This window comes from Lemur catta, chromosome 17, assembly GCF_020740605.2.
Source record: "Lemur catta isolate mLemCat1 chromosome 17, mLemCat1.pri, whole genome shotgun sequence".
NCBI lineage: Eukaryota > Metazoa > Chordata > Mammalia > Primates > Lemuridae > Lemur > Lemur catta.
Window position 1 is genome coordinate 26,908,528 of NC_059144.1, and position 25,468 is coordinate 26,933,995.

Genomic DNA, 25,468 nt, shown 5'->3' on the forward strand with positions numbered 1-25,468 from the left:
AATTTTGATTTATGCACTTTCCAATGATGTATCTTTTATATAAAGCAAGTTCCAATTCAGAGACTTTTCTCTCCAAAAGATCAAATCGCAAGGCTACATTTTTCCAGGCTGAGATGGGGTGGGGAGACGGGGGCTCCGAGCTGGCTTCTGCAGACTAGTTTGCTAAGTGCAATCCACCACGACCGCTGGCTGCACTCTAGGAGTTTGTCCCACCCAGGGGCCAAGGGACTGATGCCCAGGGATGCCAGTTAAGGAGAGAACATTGTGACTGGGGCTTTGATCTCAGCAAAGAAAAGCCCCTGTGTCATTCCTTGTACCCCCATCTCTTGTGCTCACTCGGGAGAGTGCCATCAGCTGACAGGACTGCAGCCTGTCTACACAGCAGCCAGCATGATCCCTTTAAGTCTGGGTTGGATAGTGTCCTTCCTGGGCTTAAAACCCTCCAGTGGCCCCCCTCTTACCCCAGGCCAAAAGTCAAGGTCCTTTCCATAGCCCTTAAGTTGGACAACAATATTATAAATTATCCAAACCTGGACACTTTGAGAGTCAAAAGGACTCCAGAGTCACACGAGGTGCCAGCATAAATGGGACAATGCAGGATGTGGGAGGCCCCCGGGATCTGGTCCCGTCCACACTGCACCCAGTTCCCCACCCTCTGCCCTCCTCGCATTCCCTTAGCTTCCTTACCCTTCTGTTCACAAGCAGCCACGAACCTACCTCTGGGCCTTTGCATGTGCTGTTCCCCTTGCCCGGAAGGCTCTTCCTCCACCCCCTCACCCAGACGCCCACAAGGCTCAGACTGACCTCCTACACATCCTGGCCAACCATCTCTGCCTCAGAGAGGCCTTGTGACCTCCCTGAGGACCCCCAGCATCACTCGCGTCCCCTCACCCTGCACTTTCCTTTGCAGCACTCGCGGCTGCTGAAACACTGAGACCCTTTTGTCTGTTTACTCGTCTCCCCCACTAGGGAGTGAGGCCCAGGAAGCAGAGACTCTGTATTCACCACCGAATCCCCTGCCCCCAGCCCAGCACAGGGTATACAACAGATGCTCAATAAATGTGCATCAAAGATCGGATGAATTCAGGTGGGGAGAGCCTTAACACAACAACTTTGGGCCAGTCCCTGTCCCCATGTCTTCTCATGGGACGTCCCTCTACCAACCAGGGTATGAATCATCCCCTCGTTTTAGGACGGGGAAGTGGAAGCTCAGTTGCTTGGTTCCGTGTTTACAGACTGGTGCCGAACAGGTGTGACGTGTCAGCTCCTGAAAGGACAAAAGGCCTTACGGCATCAGCAACATCATTTTATAGAAGAGAAAACTGTCCTGGAGAGGTCAGAGCCCACCTCCTACGGCCGACCAGCAGAGCCGGGACCATCTCAGGCCCCCACGTGCCAGACTGTCGGCCCAGCGTTCCTTGTCCGAGTCCCAACACCGCAGGGACCTTACCGACAACCGGAAAGCCCTCCCCGACTTCCCAAACCTCAGGACGGGCCCTGGAGGATCTCAGCAGCTGTAAGGAGGGGTTTCAGAGACAGACGCACATTTTCAGAAGGTAAACTTCACGTCAAAGGTGATGAAGGATGAGGGGAGCCCTGGGGACAGAGAACACTGCAGCTTGGCTTGGGTTACACAGAGACGAGACAAATGGTGGGGGAGTGCGCTGTATGGGCAGATTTACATATTAGAGGAGTAATTATAAATCTTTGTTATAAATCTCCGCAGCTAATGGGAAGCGACATGGGCCCAGCACATGAATCAAGAATGCCGAGATGACATCTATTAGGGAGCCGTTGTTGCCGACACTGTCATGGGGATTTTTGTTGTCTTCACTTTGGGGCCTTTAATTAACAGACGAGCCCCATGGCTGGGCTTGTTTGTGTGGAGGGCTTGGAGCGTGGGGGTGGGGGGAGGAGCGATCCCAATCCGAGGGCTCATAATGACTGTCATGATCATTATGACAAGACTTTGCTCACCGGTGATGGTGTACGGCGTTGTCGTGGAAACCGCGTGCTTATTAGTAACATGCTCTTTTAAGGTTACCAGGACGTTGGCATCCCTTAACCAATGCCTGCTCTATGATCGCTACACAGTGGCCTTTGTGGTGTGGACAAAGAAGCAGGACTCCGCAAAGCCTGCATTATTTGTATCCCCATTCTAACTCCGGCTTCGTCCACATCCTCACAAATAGCTCATTAAATCGACCTCCTCGAGCCCTCTGGGGTGCTAGAAATGTTCTATATTGTGATCTGAGCGGTGCTCACACGGGTGTGTGCAGATGTTAGGCTCCATCGAGCTGCACACTGAAGACAAGTACACTTTAGAGCATGTATGTTACAGCTAATAAAATTTTTTTTTTTAATTTCACCCTTTTCTCACCACCAGCATAACTGTGTCCCTTCTACAGCTGTATGCCTCCCTCAGGTGACATCGAGAACACCATAAGAGGGGCAACAAGGTGTATCACACACTCCTGTATCAAGCACACTTTGTGTTACTGAATAGCTTACTGAATGCAGTGAAGTCAGTGTCAGTGTTTTTCTCCCCATTTGACAGACCGGAAACTGAGGCCCAGCGAAGCGCAGTGGCTTGCCCAGAGTCACCCAGGGAAGCAGCATCTGCACCCACTTCCCTGTGACCCCTGCCACGCTCTTTCCTCCCTGTGCAGAGAGGCTTCCTTGACCATGTGAAATAGGCCCAGGAAAGGGAGTCTAGAACAACAGCATTCTATAATTCATGACATACGGGAAAAATTTGTTTAAAAAGGAGTGTTTCTCATTTAAAAAAAAAAAAAGAAGAAAAGATTTAGAAAGAATGCACAAAATGGTAGTGAGAGACTGATGTGTCTTATCCCAAACATGTTATTGTTTATCTTACACGGTCCTTTTAAAAAATTGCTTGCCTGATTGAAAAACTGAGAGATGTCACATGCAAACCCAGATATCTACAGTCTCTTGAAGATCAGAAGGTCTCACTACTCCGGGGCCACTCTCCCCATAGTGTGTCCTCTACATTTGCCGCAGTCCCCTCCAGCTCCCTTCACTCACTGTGGAGGTGACCTGTGTTTGGTGTCTGGCATTCATTCACTTGCCTGCTGGGTCCCATGCTCCAATTTTCTTCTAAAGAGCCACTCCCTTCCTTCCCCACCACTTTGAGTGGGGTTGAATCCATGCCTGGCTCCATGGGGTCCATATGGTCCAGTCCTGAGCAATGAGAGTATCACATCCATCTCAATGATCGGCACAAGCTCAGGATGGGACATATGACCCAATCAGGGCCAATGAGATGCCACTTTGATTGGGATTGCAGTAAAAATAGCCTGTAAAACTTGAACCTGCATGGTCTAGGCTGGAGCATCTGTCAACCACCTTAAAAGTACATGGAGCTTAGAATAAGCCCAACACAAAGGAGAAAAGAGCCTAGTGATGGAGAAGTCCTGATGTCTCTATTGAGCCCCATGATCAAGCTCTACCTGAAGCCAAATATCCCAGGATTTGTTATTTATCTGAGCCAACAAATTACCTGTTTTTTTGTTTATTTGTTTAAACCATTTGAGATAGTCAGGAGCCATTTGTTTTCAAGCGACAGAAAATTCTTCCCTAGAGAAGCTCCCAGACTAGCAACAACATGATTAGGACTCAATGGGTAAAAATAACAGTACCTAACATAAAGATGGAACTTTCTAACACTGAATTTTTGGAGAGTGGGAATATTTTGTCAATAAAAGTATTCAAGCAGTTTAAGGTTTGTTCTCAATTCATCAGTTTTGGCCCAGGGTAGGTGGTTGGATGAGATGAACCCAAATCTTAGGTTCCTTCCATCTTGGTGATCCTACGGGTATCAAGAATGAAATATTCCTCAGAGAGCATTTCCTAAATAACCTAGCGAGATTTCTTCCTTACTGTTGCTATCCTTTATATCCCAACTCTTTTCTTCATGATGATTACTACAATTTTTTATTCTAGATTTACATTTTTGTTTACTTTTTATTTCTCTCTCTCCCACTAGACTGTAAGTTTCGTAAGAGCAGAGACCCTGTCCATTTTATTTTTCTGAACTTCTAGCACCTAGCAAAAGGCCACCATGCACTGTAGGCTTTTAATTTATGGCTTCTTGAATGAACGAGAGAACGAAAGAGACCTCTCTAACCCTGCGTTTTCTATGAAGTCACTCGGAAAGCCAGCATCCACACGGAATCCTTGAAGCCTGTAGCCATCAAGTCTCTCTCACATTCATTGTGTTTAAAGACACCTCATCTACACCATTTGGTGAAGGATGTCATTTTGGTAATGGATGTCATACCAGCCAATGGCTAGAGGGTTCTTCATCCCTAGCACACTCATCCTTATCTAGGAGCATCTCTACCTTCCGTCCGGGCCATCTAGCACAGGAAACAACAGCCTCTGGGAGTTACGTAGGGAGCAAATTCTCTCTGCAGCAACTCTCCTCACTGTCCCCATTGTGTTACTGAATGCCTGAGTTGTGCCGCTGCCACTTAAGGCAACGTAGCAAAGGAAACGCTGATTGACTGAGCACCTACCACGTACCGGGATCTTTGCACAGACGAGCTCATCTAAGCCTCACAGCAAACCTACAACGTTGGCACTGTTAGTCTTTATTTTATGGAAGAAGGAACTAAGGCTCAGAGAGGTCAAATGGCTTACCCAAGGTCACACACAACCCAGTTTTCAAATTTAAGGTGGTGGCACTCTGAAGTTTTTACTCTTTCTTTTATCCCACACTTAGTTTTCTAACCTGAATATATGTATGTGTGTGTGTGTGTGTGTATGTGATGTATTAATATATGTGTGCGTATTTTTGTTCATTCCCTAGCACTCTCTTCTGCAAATGGTCTTTTGCCCTCTGGGGACTGAGGCGTGCACACGTATACACACACACCAAGTCATCAGCATCTTTCTTTCATTTATTGTACTGGAGGAGCAGGAAATTACACAGGCCTATTAAGGACTAAGCAAATTCCAAGAGAATTACATAAATGGGATTTTTTTAGAAGCACACAAAGTAACTTTATAACAATCTGCACATTTCAGAACATCATGAGAGACCCGGGGACTGCACAGGAAGAGGCGCACTCAGTAGCATCTGATACAAATTATCCAAACTCCAGTCTACCCAGCCTCATCTCCTGGACCCACAAACTAAAACATAGTGTCTGGGGATGAATGAGCACGAGAGAGATGGAGAGAGAGAGAGAGAGTACTTTGACTGAAACCAAGGCATCAGGAGGTCTCTGCTTCTGATTCTGGGTTATTTGAATCAAGGGAACTCATTTGGCCTCAAGCACTTAATCATTTCATTCTTCTTTCTGGTTTTATTTTGAGACATTAAGAGGAAAGAATCATCATGGGGTCGAACAGGGCCTTTTTCTCTTTCTAGCTGTTGCTTTTGGATTCCCTTACCCAATGCCCAGTGCATATGTCAGGCCAGATGGCTTGGACTCTTGGCAGCCAATTCAGCTGCTCAAGAACATGGTTGTGCTTAACTTCATCCACTTGACACTGCTTCAGTTCATCGTGGGATAGAAGTGTGATACCAATCCATTTAATTAGCTTAATGAGGGCTGAGGGAACTGGTCCACATTTTGAGTTTGTTGCACAGAACAAATTGGTTTGCCTCACTCCCTCCCTGATCATTTAAGCATACAGAAGGAGAATGGCTCTCAGCCATTTCTGAAAGAAATTTCACTCTCCGAAGAGCTGGGCGCTGTCCATGGTACCAACATAACCAGGAGTTCAGAAACTTGGTTTTTCAAGAGGTGCGTTTCTCAACAATGAGAACTCAGAGTGCACCAGTTGAACATTTAAACCCCTAGAAGACTGAACTCTCTGGTATAAGAATTTTGCGCCAACAAAAGGCAGTGTTTAAGCCTTTCACCTAAAGCGAGTTCTCCAAAGTAGAGTGCACAGGAGATCTTTGAGGGTTGGGAATAAAATGTTAGAATTTCCATTTATGTTTATCTATCTTGTTCTAAATTTCTACTCTTCATATGTTATATATGCATGGGGGAAATGCTACTTTTTCTTCTGATAGGGCATGTGATCAGTTAAGTTGGAGATCATAAATCTATAGGCATAAAAAACAAGTCACTCTAAACTCATAGAATTGGGGGGGTCACATGATCAGGGTGGAGGGGTGATATCACAAGCTGCTGGTGGTAGTTTTAGAGTCTAGGGGTCTAAGCTGAGCACTGAGCCTATTGGGGGAGGACCTCCACCCTTCCTTGTTACTGACCCCAGACAAACGCTGTACTCCCAGGCAGAAGAGAGGTAGGCTGGGCTTGGATACTTTGTAGGCAATGCTGAACTGAGTGTGGGGACCGGGCACACACAGGAGGATGAATGAGTGCACTCCAATGTGGAAGGGGCTCAGGAGAAGCCCCTGACTCAACTCCATGATGGGGAGGTATTTATGCGTCAAAAAGCTCTTCAGAGTAAGCATTAGGGTCTTCCTGAGATCGGGTCACCACCTTGAACTGGCGCCGGAGAAAACCACCATAGCGCTTCTGGTTGTCCCACTTGAGCTTGGGACGGATGCGCCGCAAGAAGCCCCCATAGCGTTTGTACAGGTCCTCGTGGCCCGCCCTCTCCCTGTCCCCATTCCCCTCCCCAGCCACCTCTGAGCTCCTCTTGGGGTATTTGCGCAAAAAGCCCCCGTAACGTTTGATCTGCTTCTTGGGGTCCTCCTCAACAAAATTGAGTGTGCCAGCCTCCACAGCGCCATCACTCAGCTGGGCGTCCCCCACCAGCTCAGATCCCGTTCCCTCCCCAAAGCCACCAGGCAGGCCCCTGAGCTTCTCCTCCAGGCTCTTGCTCAGAGCATTCTCCTTTGTCGGGGTATTAGGGAGGAACTTGCTTTCCTCAAGCTCCTTCAGCAAGGGCCCAGACACCTTGGCCAGCTTACTATAGGGCCCTTCCAAAGCTGCCTTGCTCCCCAAGTCTTCCTCACCATCGAGCCCAAGGGTAGGGGGAGCGAACAAAGACAGAAATCCCTGGCATCTCTCCCACTCCTCAGAGGGCAGCAGGGCGGCCTGGCATTCCAAGGAGCAAATCTGCAAAAGACCCAGAAAGACCACGGTGGCAATGTCACCCCCATCAAATCATCAAAACACATACGCTGCCCTGCCCAGGGTCCCCTGCCCTACCCAGGGTCCCCTGTCCAGTGGCTGAGAAAAATCAGACTGAGCTGCCACTGCTTAGCACTGGGCCACCCATGTTCCTGCTCCCAGTGGTGCATAAAGGGAGGGGACTTCGTGCCTGTGTCAAAGGTGAGAAAACAGACCTGGAGAGCTGTCCCAAGGACACACAGCTACAGGTGGCAATGCCAAAACTGGAAGTAAGCTCTTCCCATACTGCTCTGTGTGATCACCCTTCCCTTCCACTTCTGACTCCTAGAGGGAGGTGTCAGTGCCCCCAGCATTGCCCAGGTGTGAGAGATTCTGATAACACTTTGTAGAAGGGACAGAGCAATGCAGAATGACAGAAAGAACATGGGTGAGGGGACATACGGGGTTCCTCAAGCCTGTGGTGGGAGGACAATGGTACCTACTTTACAGGGCTTTTGGGAGCATTCGATCATGATGATGATGACAACAGAGGACAATACTGGAACTTGAACCCAGGAGTCTAAATGCCATGGGTCCCCATGCTTGACCACAGTGCTGTCCTGAGAACATGCACGTGCTGCACCTGGCACACTACATGCTTCTCAATGAATGTTCGATACTTTCTGTCATTATCTCATGGAGTCACCCCCACCTTGCAGATGAGGAAACGGAGGCTCAGAGAGGAGGTTCCAGAGCCATGGAGCTAGAAAAGGGCAGAACCACGGCCTGTGTTCTGTCCATCACGCCCTCGTCCAGACTTCCTGCTGTCACAGGAGAGGCACGTGTGGGAACTTGACTCAAGGCAAAGCGCACAAGGCGGGGCTAAGGGAAGCTAAGACCCAGGAGAGGGGTCATACTCTGATCCTGTCACCATATCCTGGACTTTAGGGGTGGTGGGGACAGCTCCTCCCACAGGAGGGACTGGATTTGGAGGTGTCCAGCAGCCCACTGGTGAGAGGCCCTGAGAGTTCATCCAGAGCTGTGGACTGCCGGGGTCAGCACCACCTCGTGAATGACACTCCCCACTGCCAGGGGTCATGCCACCTGCAAACCTGAGTCTCCATCCTAGCCTGACTGAGCGCTTGGTGGTGAGGTCTGGGCAGGGGATGGGGGCTGGAAAACAGCAGCCCCTGCTGCCCAGGCCTTCCACAGGGCAGGACGACCCCTGCACAGGTGGGACGAGTCTGCAGGACAGCGGCACAGCTGCCCAGGCCTGCGACCGCCCCTCTCTGGGCTCCACACGCAGATGGCGTCTTCCTCGCTCAGGCCCTGGGACCTGGGCATCAAGGAGCCTTGCCCGCAACCTACCAGGGGGTTGATGGGTTTGGGCCCATCCTGGGTCTTCACGGCACACAGGGAGCACTGGGCCAGGCAGTCCGCGGTGGCGGAGGGCAGCAGGAGGAGGCAAGCAGCCAGCACCAGCCCCCGCCAGGCCATCCCGTCTCAGCTCTTCCTGCTGGGGAAGGAGAAAGAGAAGGCAATGAAATCTGTGATCACCACTCTATGGGGTGTGTCCTGAGCCCGCAAAGTCGTCTCGTTAACTCCACCGGCAGCGCTGCCAAGTAAGCAATTTCATTCCCATTGTACAGCCGAGAAAACAGAGGCTCAGAGAGGTTAAGGGGGTGCCCAAGGCCAAGGGTCAAAGAAGGCAATTAACAAGTGCTGCGTGTCTGCGCCTGCGCCTGCCCGGCGTGAGGAGCTTTCCTGCACGTTCATACTCATTCTGCACAACAACTCTTCACGCTGAGCTGTGCTGTGTTCATTTGACAGATGGGGAAGTTACGGCTCAGAGAGGGCAAGTGATTGCACACAGCTCGGAAGTGGACAAGCCAGGACTTCACCTGGATCTGTCAGACTTCAAAACCCACTTTGACTACCCGCCAAGCCAGAAGATACTTGACTATACTTTTTTGGCTTCTCTGAGGCCTTTGTCCCTGCTCTGCAGGTTGTCCCCAGGCCAGTCCTTTGCAAGGTGTCTGGAGTTTGCCTTTCCCCGGCCAGAGCTCCACCTTCACCCCCACTCCATGCTGGCCTCCTTGCCTCCAGTTCCTCCTCTGATCCCTCTTGCCCACCCTGAAATGCCTTTCTTGGCAATATCAGTTCTGCCATCAGACGCTTTAGGCTGGATCAGGCCTGGTCCTTCTGCCTAAATGTCAGGACACCCTCAGTCCCATCTGGACACTCCAGCCCTTCAGCTCTGGGCTCCAACCATAGCCAGCTACTTGCAATTCCCTTAATGAACGTCTCAGGCTCTGTCCTGCCTCTGGGCCTTTGCACATGCTGTTCCCTCTGCCTAGAGAACCCTTCCTCTCCTCTTCTGTTACCTGTCACGTAAGTCCTAGATTAGCTATCACCTCCTCCAGACAGCTTTCTCTGATTTCCTAGGCTGGATGAGAAGCTTCTCCTTTCTATTCTCCCTGTCCACTACTTAGTAGTTGGCTGTCTGAGTCTCCAGACTTTGGTTCCCTGAAGGCAAGAGCTATGTCTTGTCTTTTTCTATGTATTAAATAGTACCTTCTCTGTTCCTCAAACATACCACACTTGCCCCTACCTCAGGGCCTTTGCACTTTCTGTTCTTCCATCTGCAGTACGTTGACCTCACATTTTCGTGTTACTGACTTCTTCTTGTTATTAAATGAATTAAATGTGACATTGGCAGAGAGGCATTTGCTGACCCCTGTGTCTGTTGTAGCTTCCTCGGTCTCCCTCTCCCATCACCCTTTGTTCTTTCATCAGCACGCTCACCACCGCATGCTTTCCTATTTATTTGATGTTTGCTGTTGTGGATTATCATCTCCGCACTAAAATGTTAGCTCCTTGAGGGCGCAGACCCTACCTGTCTTATTCCCAGGCTGGATCCTGGCGCCTAACACCCTGGCTAGCTCTTGGTGGGTCCTCGATAAATCCTTGGCAGATGAATGAATGCTTCAAAAATTGTCTGTTTAAAGTTATCCCTTTCATAGTCAACTCTTCATAAATCAAACATCAATACTCCAAGTCAAATGGGTGGGGGCAGGGGGGGCCACAGCGTAGTTCTCCAGCTGGAAGCGCAGAGCCCCTGGTCGGGCTGGGGGCTCCATGCAAGGCCCAGCCTGGCCTTTGTAACCTGATGCCACCAATCTGAGGTGGCGGTGGCTGGCGGCCCTCCTTCCCTCCAAGTTTCTCCTTCTTGCACACTGCCCTGTCTGCTCAGGGTTGAGGAGGTTTAAATGATTCCATCCCACGTGCCCCAGAGCCCCACGCTGTAGCCCAGAGTGGGGTCTCCCCCCCATCAAAGCACAAGGTAGGCTCCCCACTGGAGCGAGCTTAATAATGATCCCCAAGTCCCCACCTTCCTCACCTCATTTATTCCATATTAGTGAGCTGGGCACTTCTGACTCAATGAAAGGCCATGTCCAGCCTCGAGCAGTGAAGCTGGGGTGTGAGACCTGTTCTCTTTGACCCCCTACACTTAATGACTGCAATGTCCAGAGCAACTTTGATTCATTAACAGCTGAACCCTCTATGAGAACCAAGGGTCTTTCTGCACAGGGCTCTTGTGTGCTGTACTCAATCCACCTGCGTGCTATAAGAGCATCATTAGCTCACTTTACAAATGAGAAAACAGGTGCTCAGAGAGGCTTGGTAAATCTCCTGAGGTCACACAGCCATTAAAAGTGAGAGCTCAGGCCCATGTGCCTGTCTTGAGGCTCGGCAAGGTCTGCTCCCCTGAACGGGGAGGCGCAGAGTGGCAAACTCAGGGAGGTGGCCTTGCATCCAGCCTGTGTCTCTCTCCTGCTGTCGCCTTTCTCTCCTGCTTCTTCAGCTGTTGAGTGGATTAAGGTTCCCGGCCAGTGAGCCACACAAAGCACACAGCTCATGTTTCCTCTGATAGCAGCAGTGGCTGGGCTGGCCTGTTATAAGATTAGCAGCGAATTAACCCACTGGAAAAGGAAAGCCTACACCACCCTCTGACTCCTGGCTGAAGGCTTCCCATACAGCTTGGCTGCTAAGGTAGGGAGCCCAATGTATGATCTCTTTGTCCCAGGCAAAAATAGTGCTGGCATCCTTTCCTTTCATCCATTAACTTTCTATTTAATAATAACACTAGTTGATCCGCTGGTTGTTAAGTACCCATGCTGTTCTGAGCCATCCTCATGGATGAACTCATTCATACTCACAGCAACTCCAGGGCGTGAGTACTATCATCATACCCACCTTACAGATCAGGAAACATAGTCAAGTCATCTGCCAAGAGTCTAGAGCTAGTCAGTGACAAAGCTGGGATTTGTACCGGGCAGTCTGGCTCCAGATTCCACCTTCTTAACCACTGTGTACTGCCCACACCCCTTCAGTTCCCCGACCCCCAGCCTCCAGCTTCTCCCTCCAGGGGTCTGTGTCAACCTCCACCTGCTTCCGGAGTGGCCCCCAATCTTGCCCTCCTGGACACCCTCCACGCAGCAGCTGGAGGACTCATCTAAAATGCAAATCTGACTGCACCTCTGCCTGTGTCCTGCCTGCAGGACTCTCCACTGCCTTCCACAGGAAACCTGTCCCCTTTGCCTGGCATTCAGGGGCTTTCCTAACACGGAGAGCTGACGTTGCTAGGTGCTCCCTGTGTGCCAGGCCCTGTGCTCAGTCCTGTACATGTCTTAATGTAAGGGGGTTCTCATGACAACCCCATAAGGCTGGGAATAATATCGTCCCCATTCTACAAATGAGGAAAGGAGGCACAGAGAGGTGACATAATCTGTCCAAGGCATCCCAGCAAGCACACAGCACTCAGACAGAGCGTGTGTTCTGCCTGACCTGGACTTGACCAAGCCACATGCAATTCCAAAACAAATGCCCCATGTCCCCATCTCTCAAGCCTTTGCACACAGGGTTCCCTCTGCCTTGAACACTTTTCAGACTCCACCCATCCATGCCCAGCACCCTTTGACCTGGACAACTCTTACTCCATCTTCAAAGCTCAGCCTCATCTACCTCCTCCAGGAAGTCTGTCTGGATTAGGTCCCTCCTTTGAGCTCCCACAGCCACCTGTGCTGGCTCCATGACATAATTACCTCTCACTTTTCTGAGTCCCCTGGAGGGGGTGGTTTGTAAGCACAAAGTCCCTCGAATGTGAGTGTGTGTGTGTGTTGTGATGAGGATGACAAGGAGGCCAGGTGGATGAAGTCGCATAAGGGAGGAGTCTGGGGTAGGAAAGCAGGGGCGGGGCAGAGGCTAGATAACGCTGGTCCTCATGGGCCAAGGGAGAGTTTGCATTTGTTCTAAATGTGGCACGAAGACTAAGGAAGTTTGAGAGATTGATGAATGAAAGAACAAATGAATGAATGAATAAATGGTGTCCCGCTGCCTCATATGGGGCTAGAATGACAGCAGGAGCTCCATAGAAGTTTGTTGAGTGAATAAACAAGGAACACTTAAAAACTAGGAGATTTTCATATTTTAAAAAAATCTCAATTTCCAACTTGTCTTGAAGAACCTAAAGCCCTAAAGACAAGGGGTTTGCGTTCCACTCAAGCAGGGGTCACGCAGAGAAACAAAGGCTGCCCTGTCACCATTGTCCCCACCCAGGGGCTTCCCTCGTGTCTGTCACTGCCAAGCACCTGATAGACATTTGAGTCTGCGACCTTCGGATTGTCCACTCTAACCACCTGGAGAGGCAGCGTGGGGTGGGAGGGGGTACAGTTGGTGAGAAAGGAGCAATGAGACCTCAAATTCCTTCCCGACCCAGAAGCAGTATCCCGAAGTCGTTAGTAATGTGGGCTCAGAGCCCAGCGCACCACTTACCACCACTCTGGGAAACTGAGTTAACTTTTCTGTGCCTCAGTTTTCTCAGCTATAAAATGGGGCTAATGATAAGGCTTCAGACAGTTGGTGTAGGAATTAGATAAGAGACCACGTAGGGAGCAGCCGGCATGCACCTGGCACAGAGGTGCTGTAAATAGTGGAGTATGAAGGCGCCAGTCTAGTCTCACCTGGGCTGTAGGAGACAGAAGAAGAAGGGGGCAATGCGAGAGGTAATAAAGGGATGGCACACGATGAAGGCACAACAGGCTGTGGCATGATCTACCGGCCGCGTATGCAGGGCTGCTGGGTGCCAGGCTGCGCTGAGCGCCCCTCATTCGTGACCATATCAATCCCGTAACACTCACCAATTCTCAGGAGCCCGCCAGGTGCCAGGCTGTGCAATGCCACTTTGCACATATCAGATCTAATCCTCACAGCAACCCCAGGGGTGGGTGTTTTTCCACCCAATGTACAGAGGGCAAGACTGAGGCTAAGAAAGAGGAAGTTGCTTGTCCAAGTTCACTTGGCTTATAAATGGGAGAGTTAGGCTTCCGACCGGATCCCTCCGGTTAAAAGGGAACTCTGGTAGCGGCATATTGGCCCTGAGATTTTCCTAAGTGATCCTATTTCCTTTCTTTTATAAGATAAACCAGTTGTTGAGCCATGTCAGATGGGTCCTGAGGGGAACGTTTTCACCTTTTCAACAGGGATTTGCTGAGGAATGGTACTTGGAGGTCGTGCATCAAAGACAGTCCTGCCGGTGCGTCCCCTCTGATTCAGGATTAGCGAGGAGAAAAGGAACTCGGCCGTGCATCGGGGTGAGAAGTGGAAGAAGCCCGTGGAAGGGGTGACATCCGGCAGAGGACCCCAATGGAGGGCTGGCATGGCCCTCTCTCATGGCCTTGGTGGAACTGGGGGCCTTACAAGGAAAAACCCTCCACACTTGGCAGTTTAGGAAGCATTCCCTCAGCCACTACCTGGGGGCGCTTTGTACCAGCCCAGGGGGGGAAAGGAGGGCAGATGGGGAGGAGGTGTGGGTCTCCCCTAACAAGGAAGGACGTCTGGACCCACCAGCCTCCATGGTCACAGAGCCAGTTCCTCGCAGTAAATCTCTTTGTGTGTGTAGACACAACCCACTGGTTCCATTTCTCTGGAGAATCCCAATACCATACCATGTCCACTTGTTTACATCTTTGTCTACGGCTGGTTTCACTCTACGAAAGCATAGTTAATTGTTGAAACAGGGACTCTATGGCCCAGAACACCAAAAATATTTACCATCTGGGCCTTACAGAAAACATTTTCTGACTCTTGCCTTCAAAATAGCTTTTAAGCTGATTTTCTTGAATCCCCAAGTACGTGAACATATTATCAAATAATAAGCATCCCCTGCACTTGCTAGTGTGTGCCTCTCTCACCAGGAGGCCGGGCGGCTTATCTGGGGTTAAGGCAGCTTGGCCCGAGGGTCTGGGGCTCTTTCTAGTGGCCTCTGCTGCTCGCTAGGCAAGGGCGGAGAGGGACAAGGGGAATTCACCTCGGGATTTTCCTTTTCCTTGGGAGGGAAAGACAGGGGCTCTGGGGTCAGACTGGACCCCATGCCATCTCCTTCACAAGGCTCAGTCTTCTCATCTCTGAATGGGGTTTGTCACCTCCCTGCTGTGTCCCATAAGGATGACCTGAGACGCAATCGGGAACCTGCAGCCTTCTGATTTCAAGACCGTTCTTTTTTTTTTTTTTTTTTTTGAGACAGAGTCTCACTCTGTTGCCCGGGCTAGAGTGAGTGCCATGGCATCAGCCTAGCTCACAGCAACCTCAAACTCCTGGGCTCAAGCGATCCTACTGTCTCAGCCTCCCGAGTAGCTGGGACTACAGGCATGCGCCACCATGCCCGACTAATTTTTTCTATGTATATTTTTAGTTGTCCAGATAATTTTTATTTCTATTTTTAGTAGAGACGAGGTCTCACTCAGGCTGGTCTCGAACTCCTGACCTCGAGCGATCCACCCGCCTTGGCCTCCCAGAGTGCTAGGATTACAGGCATGAGCCACCGTGCCCGGCCAAGACCGTTCTTTTTTAAGCACCGAAGGAGGCAAGAAAAGCTTCATCTTTCTCTGCTGCACCCCTTTTAATAAAAGGATTTGTTCTGTAAAATTTGGATTAAGTCAAAAGGCTGCACTTAAGGACCTAGAAGGTCACATGTGGCCTAAAGGCTGTAGGTTGCCCCCCCTGATTTCAAGGGACAGCACAAAGTAGACCCTCTTTTCACCCAGGGGCCAGAGTTCCTTGGAAGGGAAGGGTCTTCTTGCCCTCTTAACTCCTCAGTGATATTTCTATATTGTAGTCAGCTGAGAGCTCGGAGGAGCCACAAGCATTTTTACTAAAAAAGCCAGTGAGGAATAATAATGTCTTGATTTAACATCTCAATTATCTCTCCGAGCACTTTATCGCATATGATTATCTCTATTTGATAGAAGAGGAAATGGGAAGAGGTAGAAATGAAGTTACTTGTTTAAGGTCACATCATGAGTCAGGCGAGAAATGGAGACAGAACTCAGCCCTCCCACCCCCTGAGCCACGACTCCCACTGAGGAGATGGCGTTGCTTCGGTGACCCTCCTGGCAGCCTGCAAGACCTGGGCCGCCCCTCGGCGCCAGGCCCTGTGCACTGCAGCTGCCCCCAGGCTCAGGCTCCAGGTGGGGAAGGTAAGGACCACGTGACAGCATCCCCCATGGTCACAGGGCACATGTGACTCAGCTGGAATTCTCTCAGTCTATGGCATCCTCCCCTGAGGGCACAGCTACAGGGAGACAAGCTCTTTGCTATACATTTTATCTCAATTATTTCATTTTTGCCCTCAAGTGAATCCAGGGAGTTGGGCACTATTAGTCCCATTTCCTGGATGGGGAAAACAGAGGCTCAGATGGGCAGAAAGATTGGGCCAAGGCCAAGAAGCAAGGAAATAGCATAGCCAGGCTTAAAAGCCAGTCTGCTAACTGCATGCCACAAACCATCCTGAGGCACAGGTATGTGCTAAATGTCCTTCAAATGACCCCCCAAATGCTCACATTCCTGAAGATGAAAGCATTTCAGGAGCTTTTACCACACTCAGAAATATAAGGTTAATCTTTGTGGGTCTTCTCCATCTTTGTGGGTTTCCAAAGGGAGACTCTGAAACTGGAGAAACAATTAGGCCTTAGCGTCATTAACAAGGGGTGAACGGTCAATTTGGGGTGGGGGGGCTCAGGTTCTGAACAGGAAGCAAACCCACCCTTTAGTACAGAAAATGTCCAAGCACAGACTGCGGAGGGTCAGCTGAGGGTCCCGCATTTGTGCGCAGAGACCAGAGTGAGGGACAGCCCTGCAGGGACAGCACGGTGGGACCATTCACTGCGTTCTTGAGAGAACGTTTTTCAAGAGCAGGATCCGGATCCAACCCCCACCCTTTTTGTTATCTGGTGCAATTAAAGGGCAGGGAGAAAGGCAGAAGGAGGGTGAACCAGGGAGATACAGCGATGAAGAGACACAGAAAGAGAGAAGAGAAAGAGACGGGCCCCAAAGAGCGGCAGAGATGGGACCTGCAGCCCAGAGAAAGAGATGGAGACAGCGAGAAAAGCGGAGAGAGATGGAGGACCACGTGGGACAAGAAAATAAAGCTGAGACTTAGAGACAGGGAGGGGACAAAGGAGAACAGAGGGAGAGAGGAGGAAGAGGAGGAGGAAGAGGAGGGGGAGGCCAGGGGAAAGAGGAGGGAAGTGAACAATGCAAGGGAGAGACAGAGGCAGGAGGGAAGAAGATTTTGTCGGAGTTTGACCTACCTGGGAATCACTGACACTGATTGTCCCCTCCTGCTCCTCTCTGAATCTGCGACCAGTGGGCAAGAGACCCAACCACATAATAACTGCTCAGTAAACCCTTGTCATGTGAAATTGAATTGTCCAGGACTAACACAGGGACCAAATGGCATTTCAAGCCAGTGTGTTGACAAATGACCCTTGGTGCCTATGTCTGCAGCTTGTGGCCAGCCACTCTGTCCAGTGGGGTGAACTGAGTAGACTCAGAGAGGAGCATCCTGTGCCTCATGGATCGGGGACATTCCCCTCCCAGCGGGAGCGTCGACCTGGATCCAGACGGGTTGAAATCGATGAGGGTGAGCCTCAGAGCACTAAGGGACCTCACTCCATCTCGAGGGTCTGATCCTGGGCTTACCTGGGTGTCTGCAGCCGATGTTTACTGCCCGCCACTGTGGCCAGCTCTGCCTCAGTGAAATCATTTTATCACTGTGTCAGACCCAATGAGATTAGCCAACATTTACGGGCTGAGATGAGCAAAAATGGCAAGAGAAATCAGTTGGCTAACCACACTTCTCAGACACGCACTGAAATCGAACCAGCAACTATTGATCCCTCGTACAATGATGGAAGAGATCTAATAAATATGACAATTGCGCAAGCATGACCCAAGGAGGAGGCAGAGGGAGGGAAAGTTGGGGGCGGGGGATCGATCAAGAAGAGACTTCGTGATTCTGCTGAGACAGATGCAGAAATACAGTCTTCTGTTGGGGTGGGGAGGGGAGAGCAGTGACAGCCCCACAGGCGAAAATATTAGACATTAGATCATATTTCCTGGACGCAGCATGCAGCGTGATGGCGTGGGACGCTCAAGGACGTTATAATCGATGGAGGGGGAGGTCCAGCCCTGCCAGTCTGGAACAGTGAAAACTTGAGCAGTCATGCTAGCATGTATCGAATACCTGCCAAATGCCAGGTGTATGATAGTATCCCCTTGGGATCTCACAGTAACCTTAGGGGGTGAATACTGTTATTAGCTTCATTATACAAGTAAGGAAATTAAGACTCAGAGAGGGGCAGCCACTGTCCCAAAATCACACAGCAAATGCATGGTGGGATCTTAGATTTGGACCTAGCACTATCTCAGGTGTTGTGAGACACACATTTAGATGAGATATGGAAAATTCCTGGCTCCCAGAAGTTATCTCAAGAAATCCTAACCCTATTCCATGTGTTTTAAGATAATTGCAAATTTCTCAAACAGCCCCAGAGCCGGCCCCTTTGCCAACTCCCTTGAATGTGCTGGGTTCTGCCACATACCCTCAGGAACGACTGCGACATCCCACTCTCAGCTGCCAGTGGAGATGCAGGGTTCGCCTGCCACCGATCACACCTCTAGCTCCGCTGGGGCAAAGCAGTGGGCTTGAGATCCCGTCAGTGAACGCAAACCACCCCCAGGCAGCATAACTCACCGGCTTGGGCTGCTGCAACAGCTTCCCCCACGCAGATCTCAAAGCCTGGAGATAAATGACCTGCAAAAATAGAACAAAGGCAAGGTGTGGTGGGCTGGTGGGAGAAGGTGAGAGGGAAAGGGAAGGAAGGTGGCGCAGAGTGGGGGCTGATGGGGGGGGAGAACTGGCATTGCAAAACGCTTTGTGATGGGTCTTGGCTTGAATGCCTGTCAAATTAGAAAGGCAAGCCTTGTCTATTTTCCCAACCCTTGGAAGAAAGATGATAATGAAGACTTTCAGTCTGTGGGAGGGGAATTGAAATCAGATCCAATAACCGAAAGAGCTCGTTTCCCCTGGGAAGCTTGGAGACTTAATTAAGGAATGTTTGTAAAGCTTGGAGAGATTCTTGATAAAAGATACCCAGGAAAAAGTAAGCGGTTGCAGAATTTACTATTCAGCCTTGTGGAGTTGACAGCAGGCTTTTCTTTTTTCTTTTTTTTTTTTTTCTGAAGCTCCCCAGCCTTTTGCTAGAGTCAAACTTTGGGATTCGATAATAATGCTTTCTTTGAATGTGGGCATCTTTACCAGGGAGCAAATGGCTTTCCCGTCTGAGCTTCCTCCCTGCCTAACTTAGACTCTGCTGGCTGTGATTAACAAGAGAGCAACAAGTCCTTTCAAAGTAAAACTGGCAAGAAAACACCGGCTCAGCCTGGTCTCCTGGCTTGCTGTCACTCTTTTCCCTTTCCCTCCCAACAAAACAACCCCAAACTTCACTCCGTGGAAAATTACATCAAAGCAAGGCGCTCAGAACAGCACCCTGTCAGCAATTAAACACGATCCAAGAAGAATGAAAAGGCCGAACTTGGTTGTACATTGATGTACATGTTACATGGTAAATGCCAGAGCCTTGAATCTCATTAATGTCCCCAAGCCCTTGTTCTCCAAGTCCAGTGAGTATCACTGACCTTTAAAATCACCCTGATTAGCTAAACCTCTCACTTCTGCCACCCAGGATGTCCCATTCTTCTCCGACCCTGGAAATGGCACGGCAACTGCTATGTGGCAGATTGCAAGAGGCAGGAGACCCTGGAGCTAAAGCCAAAGAGTGGTCCTCCTGGGAGAGAGCCGCCCACCTGCTTAAGCAGGACTGTAGGGAGAGGGAGGCTCTCCCAGTCTGGCATTTTAAACTGGCCTCGTAACCATAACTGCCTTCGCCAGATAATCACACCCCAACCTAAAACCCCCCAGCCTGAGCTCCCACCATCTCTGGGTCCAGAGGACCAGAAATAAACAAATAGAACCAAGAGAAAGCATCCCAGTGCCCCCTTTGGATGTTACCTGTGCTCTGCTGCGTCCCTGGGCAGCTTCTGGCCAAGCAGGTCGGAGGCGGCAGGTGGCTGGTCCAACTCAGGGACCTCCCTGACTCCGACTCAGAAGGAGGTGCCAAAGAGGCAGCTGTGAACACCACCAAGCCCCTTAGAATAGCAGTTCTGGTGCCTCATCCCCCCTTTTATGGACTAGAGCCTCCCTTGTCGCTCAGCCCTTGCTGAGCACAGGCTGCTCGGAGCCAATGGGGAAGTAGCTGAGAGCAGTCAGAGCTCAGACCCCCAGGCCCTTCAACTTGAACTCCCTGGGCAGACACAATAGGCTTCTCTGCGCCACAGGGATGTGGAGGAAGAAGGCAGCCGGCATGGGGCGGGGGTGGGTGCTGGGTGTAGTGCTGTTTGTCACCTGAAATCCGGCCACTTCAGTTTTTGATGCGTTCCCAGGAGAGTGTCACAGGAAAAAGGAGTCAGAGGCAGGGAAGGGCAGAGACAGAAAGAGTTAGAGAAGGACAGAGAGACGCAGAGTCAGAGAGAGAAAGAGTCAGAGTCAGACAGACAGATAGACGGAAACAGACAGACAGACAGAAAGAGGCAGAGGAGGAGAGAGCAAAACAGGGAGAATGGGAAACAGGGAAGAGGCAATGTCAGAGAGACAGGGATGGAACAAAGCTGGGGAGAGACAGAAAAACACGCAGATACAGAGTGTCAGAGATGGGGACACACGGAGACAGGCAGAAACACACAGAGAGAGAGAGAATCAGGAAGAGAGAGAAGGGAACCAACAAGGAAGACAGAGCCAAAACCCACGCCGATCGGGAGACAAACGGATGCTGAGACAGACAGAGGCTGGGAGAGTCCCCCCAACAATGGGAGAGCAGGAGGGAGGCGGCAGAGGAAGGTGGCGGGCATGTGCGTGCCCTGGGTTGTGTGCCATGGAAACTCCGTGCTGGCGGGTGCACGCGTGTGCTGGAATGTTTTTGTGTGTGCATTTGCCTGCGCACGGCAGTCAGCTCTGGTACATGCCGGGGCTGGTGCCAGGCGCTCCAGGCCTGGCAGAAGCACAGCCCTTCCCCGACAGCCAGGAGCTGCAGTTCAGTTTTCTCTGGCGGCAACACAAAATGAATATCATGAAATCCCCCTCAAAATATGCGCCACGATGTGCCTTTGCACACACTCGGGGTGGGGGACTGCGTACCCACCTCATGTGTACCCTCGGCCCGTGCCAGCGGCAGCTTGCAGGCTGCACTCTTCGTGGCTACAAATACCTTCCAGAACACAGGGGGTTCTCTGAGTTTGGAAGAGAACATGCTTCCCTTCTCAGGCAGCAGCAGACTGGCAGGGGATGGTGGGAGGCACGGCTGTTTCAGGAGTCTGGCGGGGCCGCCCGCTTGGTGGGCACCTATGCCGCACCAGGCAGTCGGCCGGGCTCATCCTTGTGACCTAGCCAGTTAGTTAATATCATCCTCATCTTGCGGATGAAGAAACAGAGGCTCGAGAGCTGAGAAACTTGCCTGACGACACACAGCAAGTCACTCAACAAGCTACAATCCAAAGTCAGGTACATCTAGCTCCAAAATCCCACCCTTCCCCAGGCATGAAGGCTTGAATCTGCCCACACTGAGGGGTGGGGTCGGGAGCCCCCTTCTCTGGGACTCGATCTCTCCACCTGTGCAAGGTAGCAGAGGGCTACACCTGATGACATTGAAGATGTGGGTTGGATTTCCAGCTCTGCCACTCACCAGTGGAGAGATCTCAGGCAAGTTACAAACTCCAGCCTCGGTTTGCTCATCTGTGAAATGGGGACAAGAGTATCCAGCTCGTTGGGCTCTAGTGAGGGTGAAAGGAGGGTGTGGGTGTTAGCACTTGACACAGCCCGGCACTGAGTGAGTGCTCCATTGCCACCTGTCATGATTCATCACATCGTCCCAGCTCTGACACACCAAGGGTGCCCTGGGTGCTGTCCCCTCCTTGCATCTGGCTCATTCCACTCTGTCACATAAGGAGGACGATAGAGGGGGCCATTTGCTGAGCACCCAGTCTGTCTTAGACATTGCACACGACAGGCACACCCGTGGCGTGGAAATCACAGTGTGTCCTCAAATGGATAAGGCAGCTGAAGTTCAGAGAGCCGCAGACACACGGGGGGAGGGGGGAGAAGGAGGAGTTGAACCCCAGTCCCTCGGGCCCCCAAACCACAGCTCCCCATGCTCCCCTCTGGGGCCTGAGCTTGCTTTCCTGCCCCTCCCTGTTTCTGTCCCGAGGCAGATGGGTGTTGGGTGTGGCAGCCTCTGTCCGGATCCAGTGAGTGCCTGGCCACATCTCAGGCTGGCTTCCTGCCTGGCGACCCCAAGGACTTGGGAGGGGTCTATTCATTGCCACCCCGGGAACCTGGGATCCCAGAGCTCCCTCTTCACCCCCTGCCAAGCGCTCTCCCCAGCATTGCTCTCCCCCTGACTTTTCACCGCCTCCTCCTCCCGCTGACCCCCACCTCCGTCTGCTCTGGGTGACGCCCTTAGAATAGATACAGGCTCTCAGAGTCGGGGCACAATGGCCCCCGTGGCTGGAAGCAAGAAGACACTGGAAGAACAGAGGAGTAGGGGCCTCTCTAGACTAGTATTCATCATAAAGGAAGCCGGGATTATCCATGTGGGTAGGGACACTCCTGGCTAATCCTGCTCTAAGCCATTCATGTTTAATATCCTTCACCCCCTGAGTCTACCATCAGCCCCAAGAGCAAATAGTCCCCGCATCTGCTTTTCTTCCCTTCCTGCAATGTCCTTCACACAATACACACATGCATGCGTGCATGTGTGCCCGCGCACACGCACGCACACACACACACACACGCACACACGCACGCACACAGAAGGCCAGGAATAGCCTTCTCCCTTAGTCCCAGAGAACCTTGCCATAAAGCCCACCCTCTCCTGAGTTCAGTGACACTTGGTCACAGTGCAGGCCCCCAGGGCAGCAGCAATGGGGTGGTGGGAAACCACGGGCTCAGCCAGGCTCCCCAGGCTCATTCACTGCGTGACAACTGATGGATACCTCGCCTTGCTGAGGGCCTGAGTCATCTTCTGAATACAGGAGGATGATGCTGGCTTTCTACAGTCATCAGGGCTAATTCCAAAGCTCTATCCTGCCCCCTCCCCTGCACATCCTCAGTGCATCATGAGTCTTAGGCAATGAATCAAGAAAAAGATATACTTGAAGCAACCAACCCTCAAATCATTTGTTGGACTCAGGAAGCTCATGACGGAAGACAGAAAAGTGAAAAAACAAAGCCAGCAGTTCTTAAGGGCTTCCTACTGCCGGGCCCATTGCAAACCCCTTTATACTTATTAACATACTTCGTTCTCCCCAGCGCCCTGCAGTTAGATGCTAGTCCTCCCTCCCCTTACGGGTGAGGAAACAGAGGCTGGGAGAAGTCAAGTCACTTGCACCAAGCCAGGCAGCTGGAAAGTGGCAGGGCACAGCCAGAACCCAGGCGGCCTGACTCCAGGCTTGTGCCCCAGCCGTGTGCTGTGCTGCTCCTGGGCTTCTCCCCCCTGCTTCCGCCTCCTGCACAAAGCTCCGTGTGTTCTCTAGTCGCCTGTAATGGCAGGTGACGTGGATCACTCAGGACTTCAGTGGGATTTAGTTCCTGTCCTCCAGTCAGCTTCAAGTCTCGGGCATCACTGTTCACGCTGCCGTGTGTCCAGCGTGAGTGTCGGGGAAGCCACGCAAGGGCTGGGTGGGGCAGTGCGTGCTGGGCTCCCACTGCCCGATCCGTGTTTGTGTTCGGCTGCTGCGGGAGGGAGGCAGAAGCTGTGCTAGTCTCTCTCTCTCTTGTGCTTTCACATTGAAATGTCCCAATGTGCCAGTCTCTGTGCTCAGCCCTGGGGGTGAAACATGCCCCACACAACCTTGCTCCTGGTCCAGGTTGGCGGCAGATGTAGGAACAGACACTCCTAGTAGTAGGGTAAGCGCTGGGCCAGGAGGAGACCTGGAATACAGTGGGGACCCAGAAGAGGGGGTCCCGACCCAGCCTGGTTGGGGGTGGGGGGAAGGCTTCCCGGAGCAGGTGAGAGGGAAGCTGAGGACTGATGCACAAGTAGGAATTTTCCAGGCAAGGGGAAGGACAGCGCGGCCCAGGCAGAGGGAACAGCTGGGCGAAGGCCCAGAGCAAGAGGAGCTGGGTGGGCGGGATGATGGGGGGGCACCCTGACTCCCTCCTTCTGTGCCCGGACACCCGGTTCCTCAGCACGTCTTCACCGTGCATGGCTCAGTGGCCGTTGCCATCATTCCTCTCCTAGGTGACCGTCCCCACCTGGCCCCGCTGGCTGCCCCTCCACCCTTACCCCTGACCGTACCCCTGAGAAGCTTCACTCCTCAGCAGCCAGAGAGATTCTTTCAAGAAGGTAACTCAGACCATACGCAACTCCTGCTTAAATCACTCCAGTGGTTTTTCATCCCACTTGGATGAGATCCAGTGCCTCCCCTGCAGGAACTGCTCTCTGCCAAGCTCCTGTCCCCCCCACTGTGCAGCTGCTCCAGCCTCCCTGCTGCTCCTCAGACGCACCCAGCACCGTCCTGCCTCAGGGACTCCGCACTTGCTGCCTCCTCTCAGGAAAACCCTTGTCCCTCCTAGTCACTCCATCACAGCATTCAGGTTTGGGATTAAATGACCCTCCTCAAACGGGTCTCTCCCACACACCCTATGCTCCACCACTGTCCATCCCCCACCCAGCTCTACTGATCTCCACAGTTTGTCCCCGGCTGATATGACATATTTATTCGTTTCTCTGATTATTGTCCATTTCCCCTGGTGGAATGTAAACTCTATGACGGCAGGCATATTGTCTTCCTGGCACATAGTAGGTGCTCAGTAAACATTTGTTGAGTTAGTAACTAAAAGAATGACAAGCAGTTTAGTGTGGCTGGGGCACAGAGTGAAAGATGGGGCGTCAGGAGAGACAAGGCTAAAGGACATGCAGGACCCTGAACGCCCTGTGAAGACACAGCACATTGTCTGAAGAGGACTTGGTGGCTGGAAAGGGTTGAAAATGGTTCTTCACATGGGGAAAGAGCCCAGAGATCTGAAGAAGCAAGATGCTCCATCATTTCCACCTGGTTCATGAACATTTCTTGATGCTGGTGATTCAGATTCAAATCCAACATGATTCCTGCCCTCCATAAGCTCACAGTCCAGTGGGGGACATACGTTGGCATAAAAAACTATAGAGCAGGTGCAAAAGCAAAGCAATGCAAGATACAGGGGTAGCAGCAGCAGACTCTGTCCGAGGATGTTAGGAATGCCCAGGAAAGGCTCCCTGAACACGTGACAGCTGAGCTGGGATGCCATTGCACCCACTCAGCCTTCAAAGAGGGATTTGCCAAACAAATGAAGGTCTCTAATGCACCTCAAAGAGCCAATGCCAAGGATGTGGAGAAATTGGAAACTTCACGCAATGTGGCTGGACTGTGAAACGGTGCAGTGCTATGGGAAAAAATGTTGACAGTTCTTCAAAATGTTAAATAAAATTACCATAGGACTCAGCAATTTCACTCTTAGGTATATACACAAAAGAATTGAAAATAGGGACTTAAACAGATACGTGTACACCAACGTTCATGGCAGCATCATTCACAATAGCCAAAAGTTACAAACAACCCAAGTGTCCCTCAACAGATGAATGGATAAACAAAGTGTGGTATACATATACAACAAAATATTATTCAGCCATAAAAGGGGAAGAAGTTCTGATATGTGCTACAACGTGGGCGAACCTTGAAAACATTCTGCTAAGTGAAATAAACGGACACAAAAGGACAAATACTGTAGGATCCCACTTTGAAGAAGTACCTACGGTAGGCAAATTCATAGAGTCAAAAAGTAGAACACAGTTTAGCAGGAGCTGCAGGGAGGAGGGAGGTGGGGAGTGACTGATTAAATGGTGCAGGGTTTCTGTTCGGAATGATGAAAACCTTCCAGAAATAGATAATGGTGATGCTCATGCAACATT

General features: G+C 51.2%; 1 protein-coding gene across 1 annotated transcript; it reads right to left on the bottom strand.

Moving 5' to 3' along the window:
• Positions 1-6,338: 6,338 nt before the first annotated feature.
• PDYN (prodynorphin) lies at positions 6,339-8,561 on the bottom strand. Its single transcript, XM_045528922.1, has 2 exons — positions 8,433-8,561; positions 6,339-7,070 (listed from the first exon to the last, which is right to left on the bottom strand). The coding sequence occupies exons 1-2, from the start codon at positions 8,559-8,561 to the stop codon at positions 6,429-6,431; spliced, it is 771 nt and encodes a 256-aa protein (XP_045384878.1). The 3' UTR covers positions 6,339-6,428.
• Positions 8,562-25,468: the final 16,907 nt, after the last annotated feature.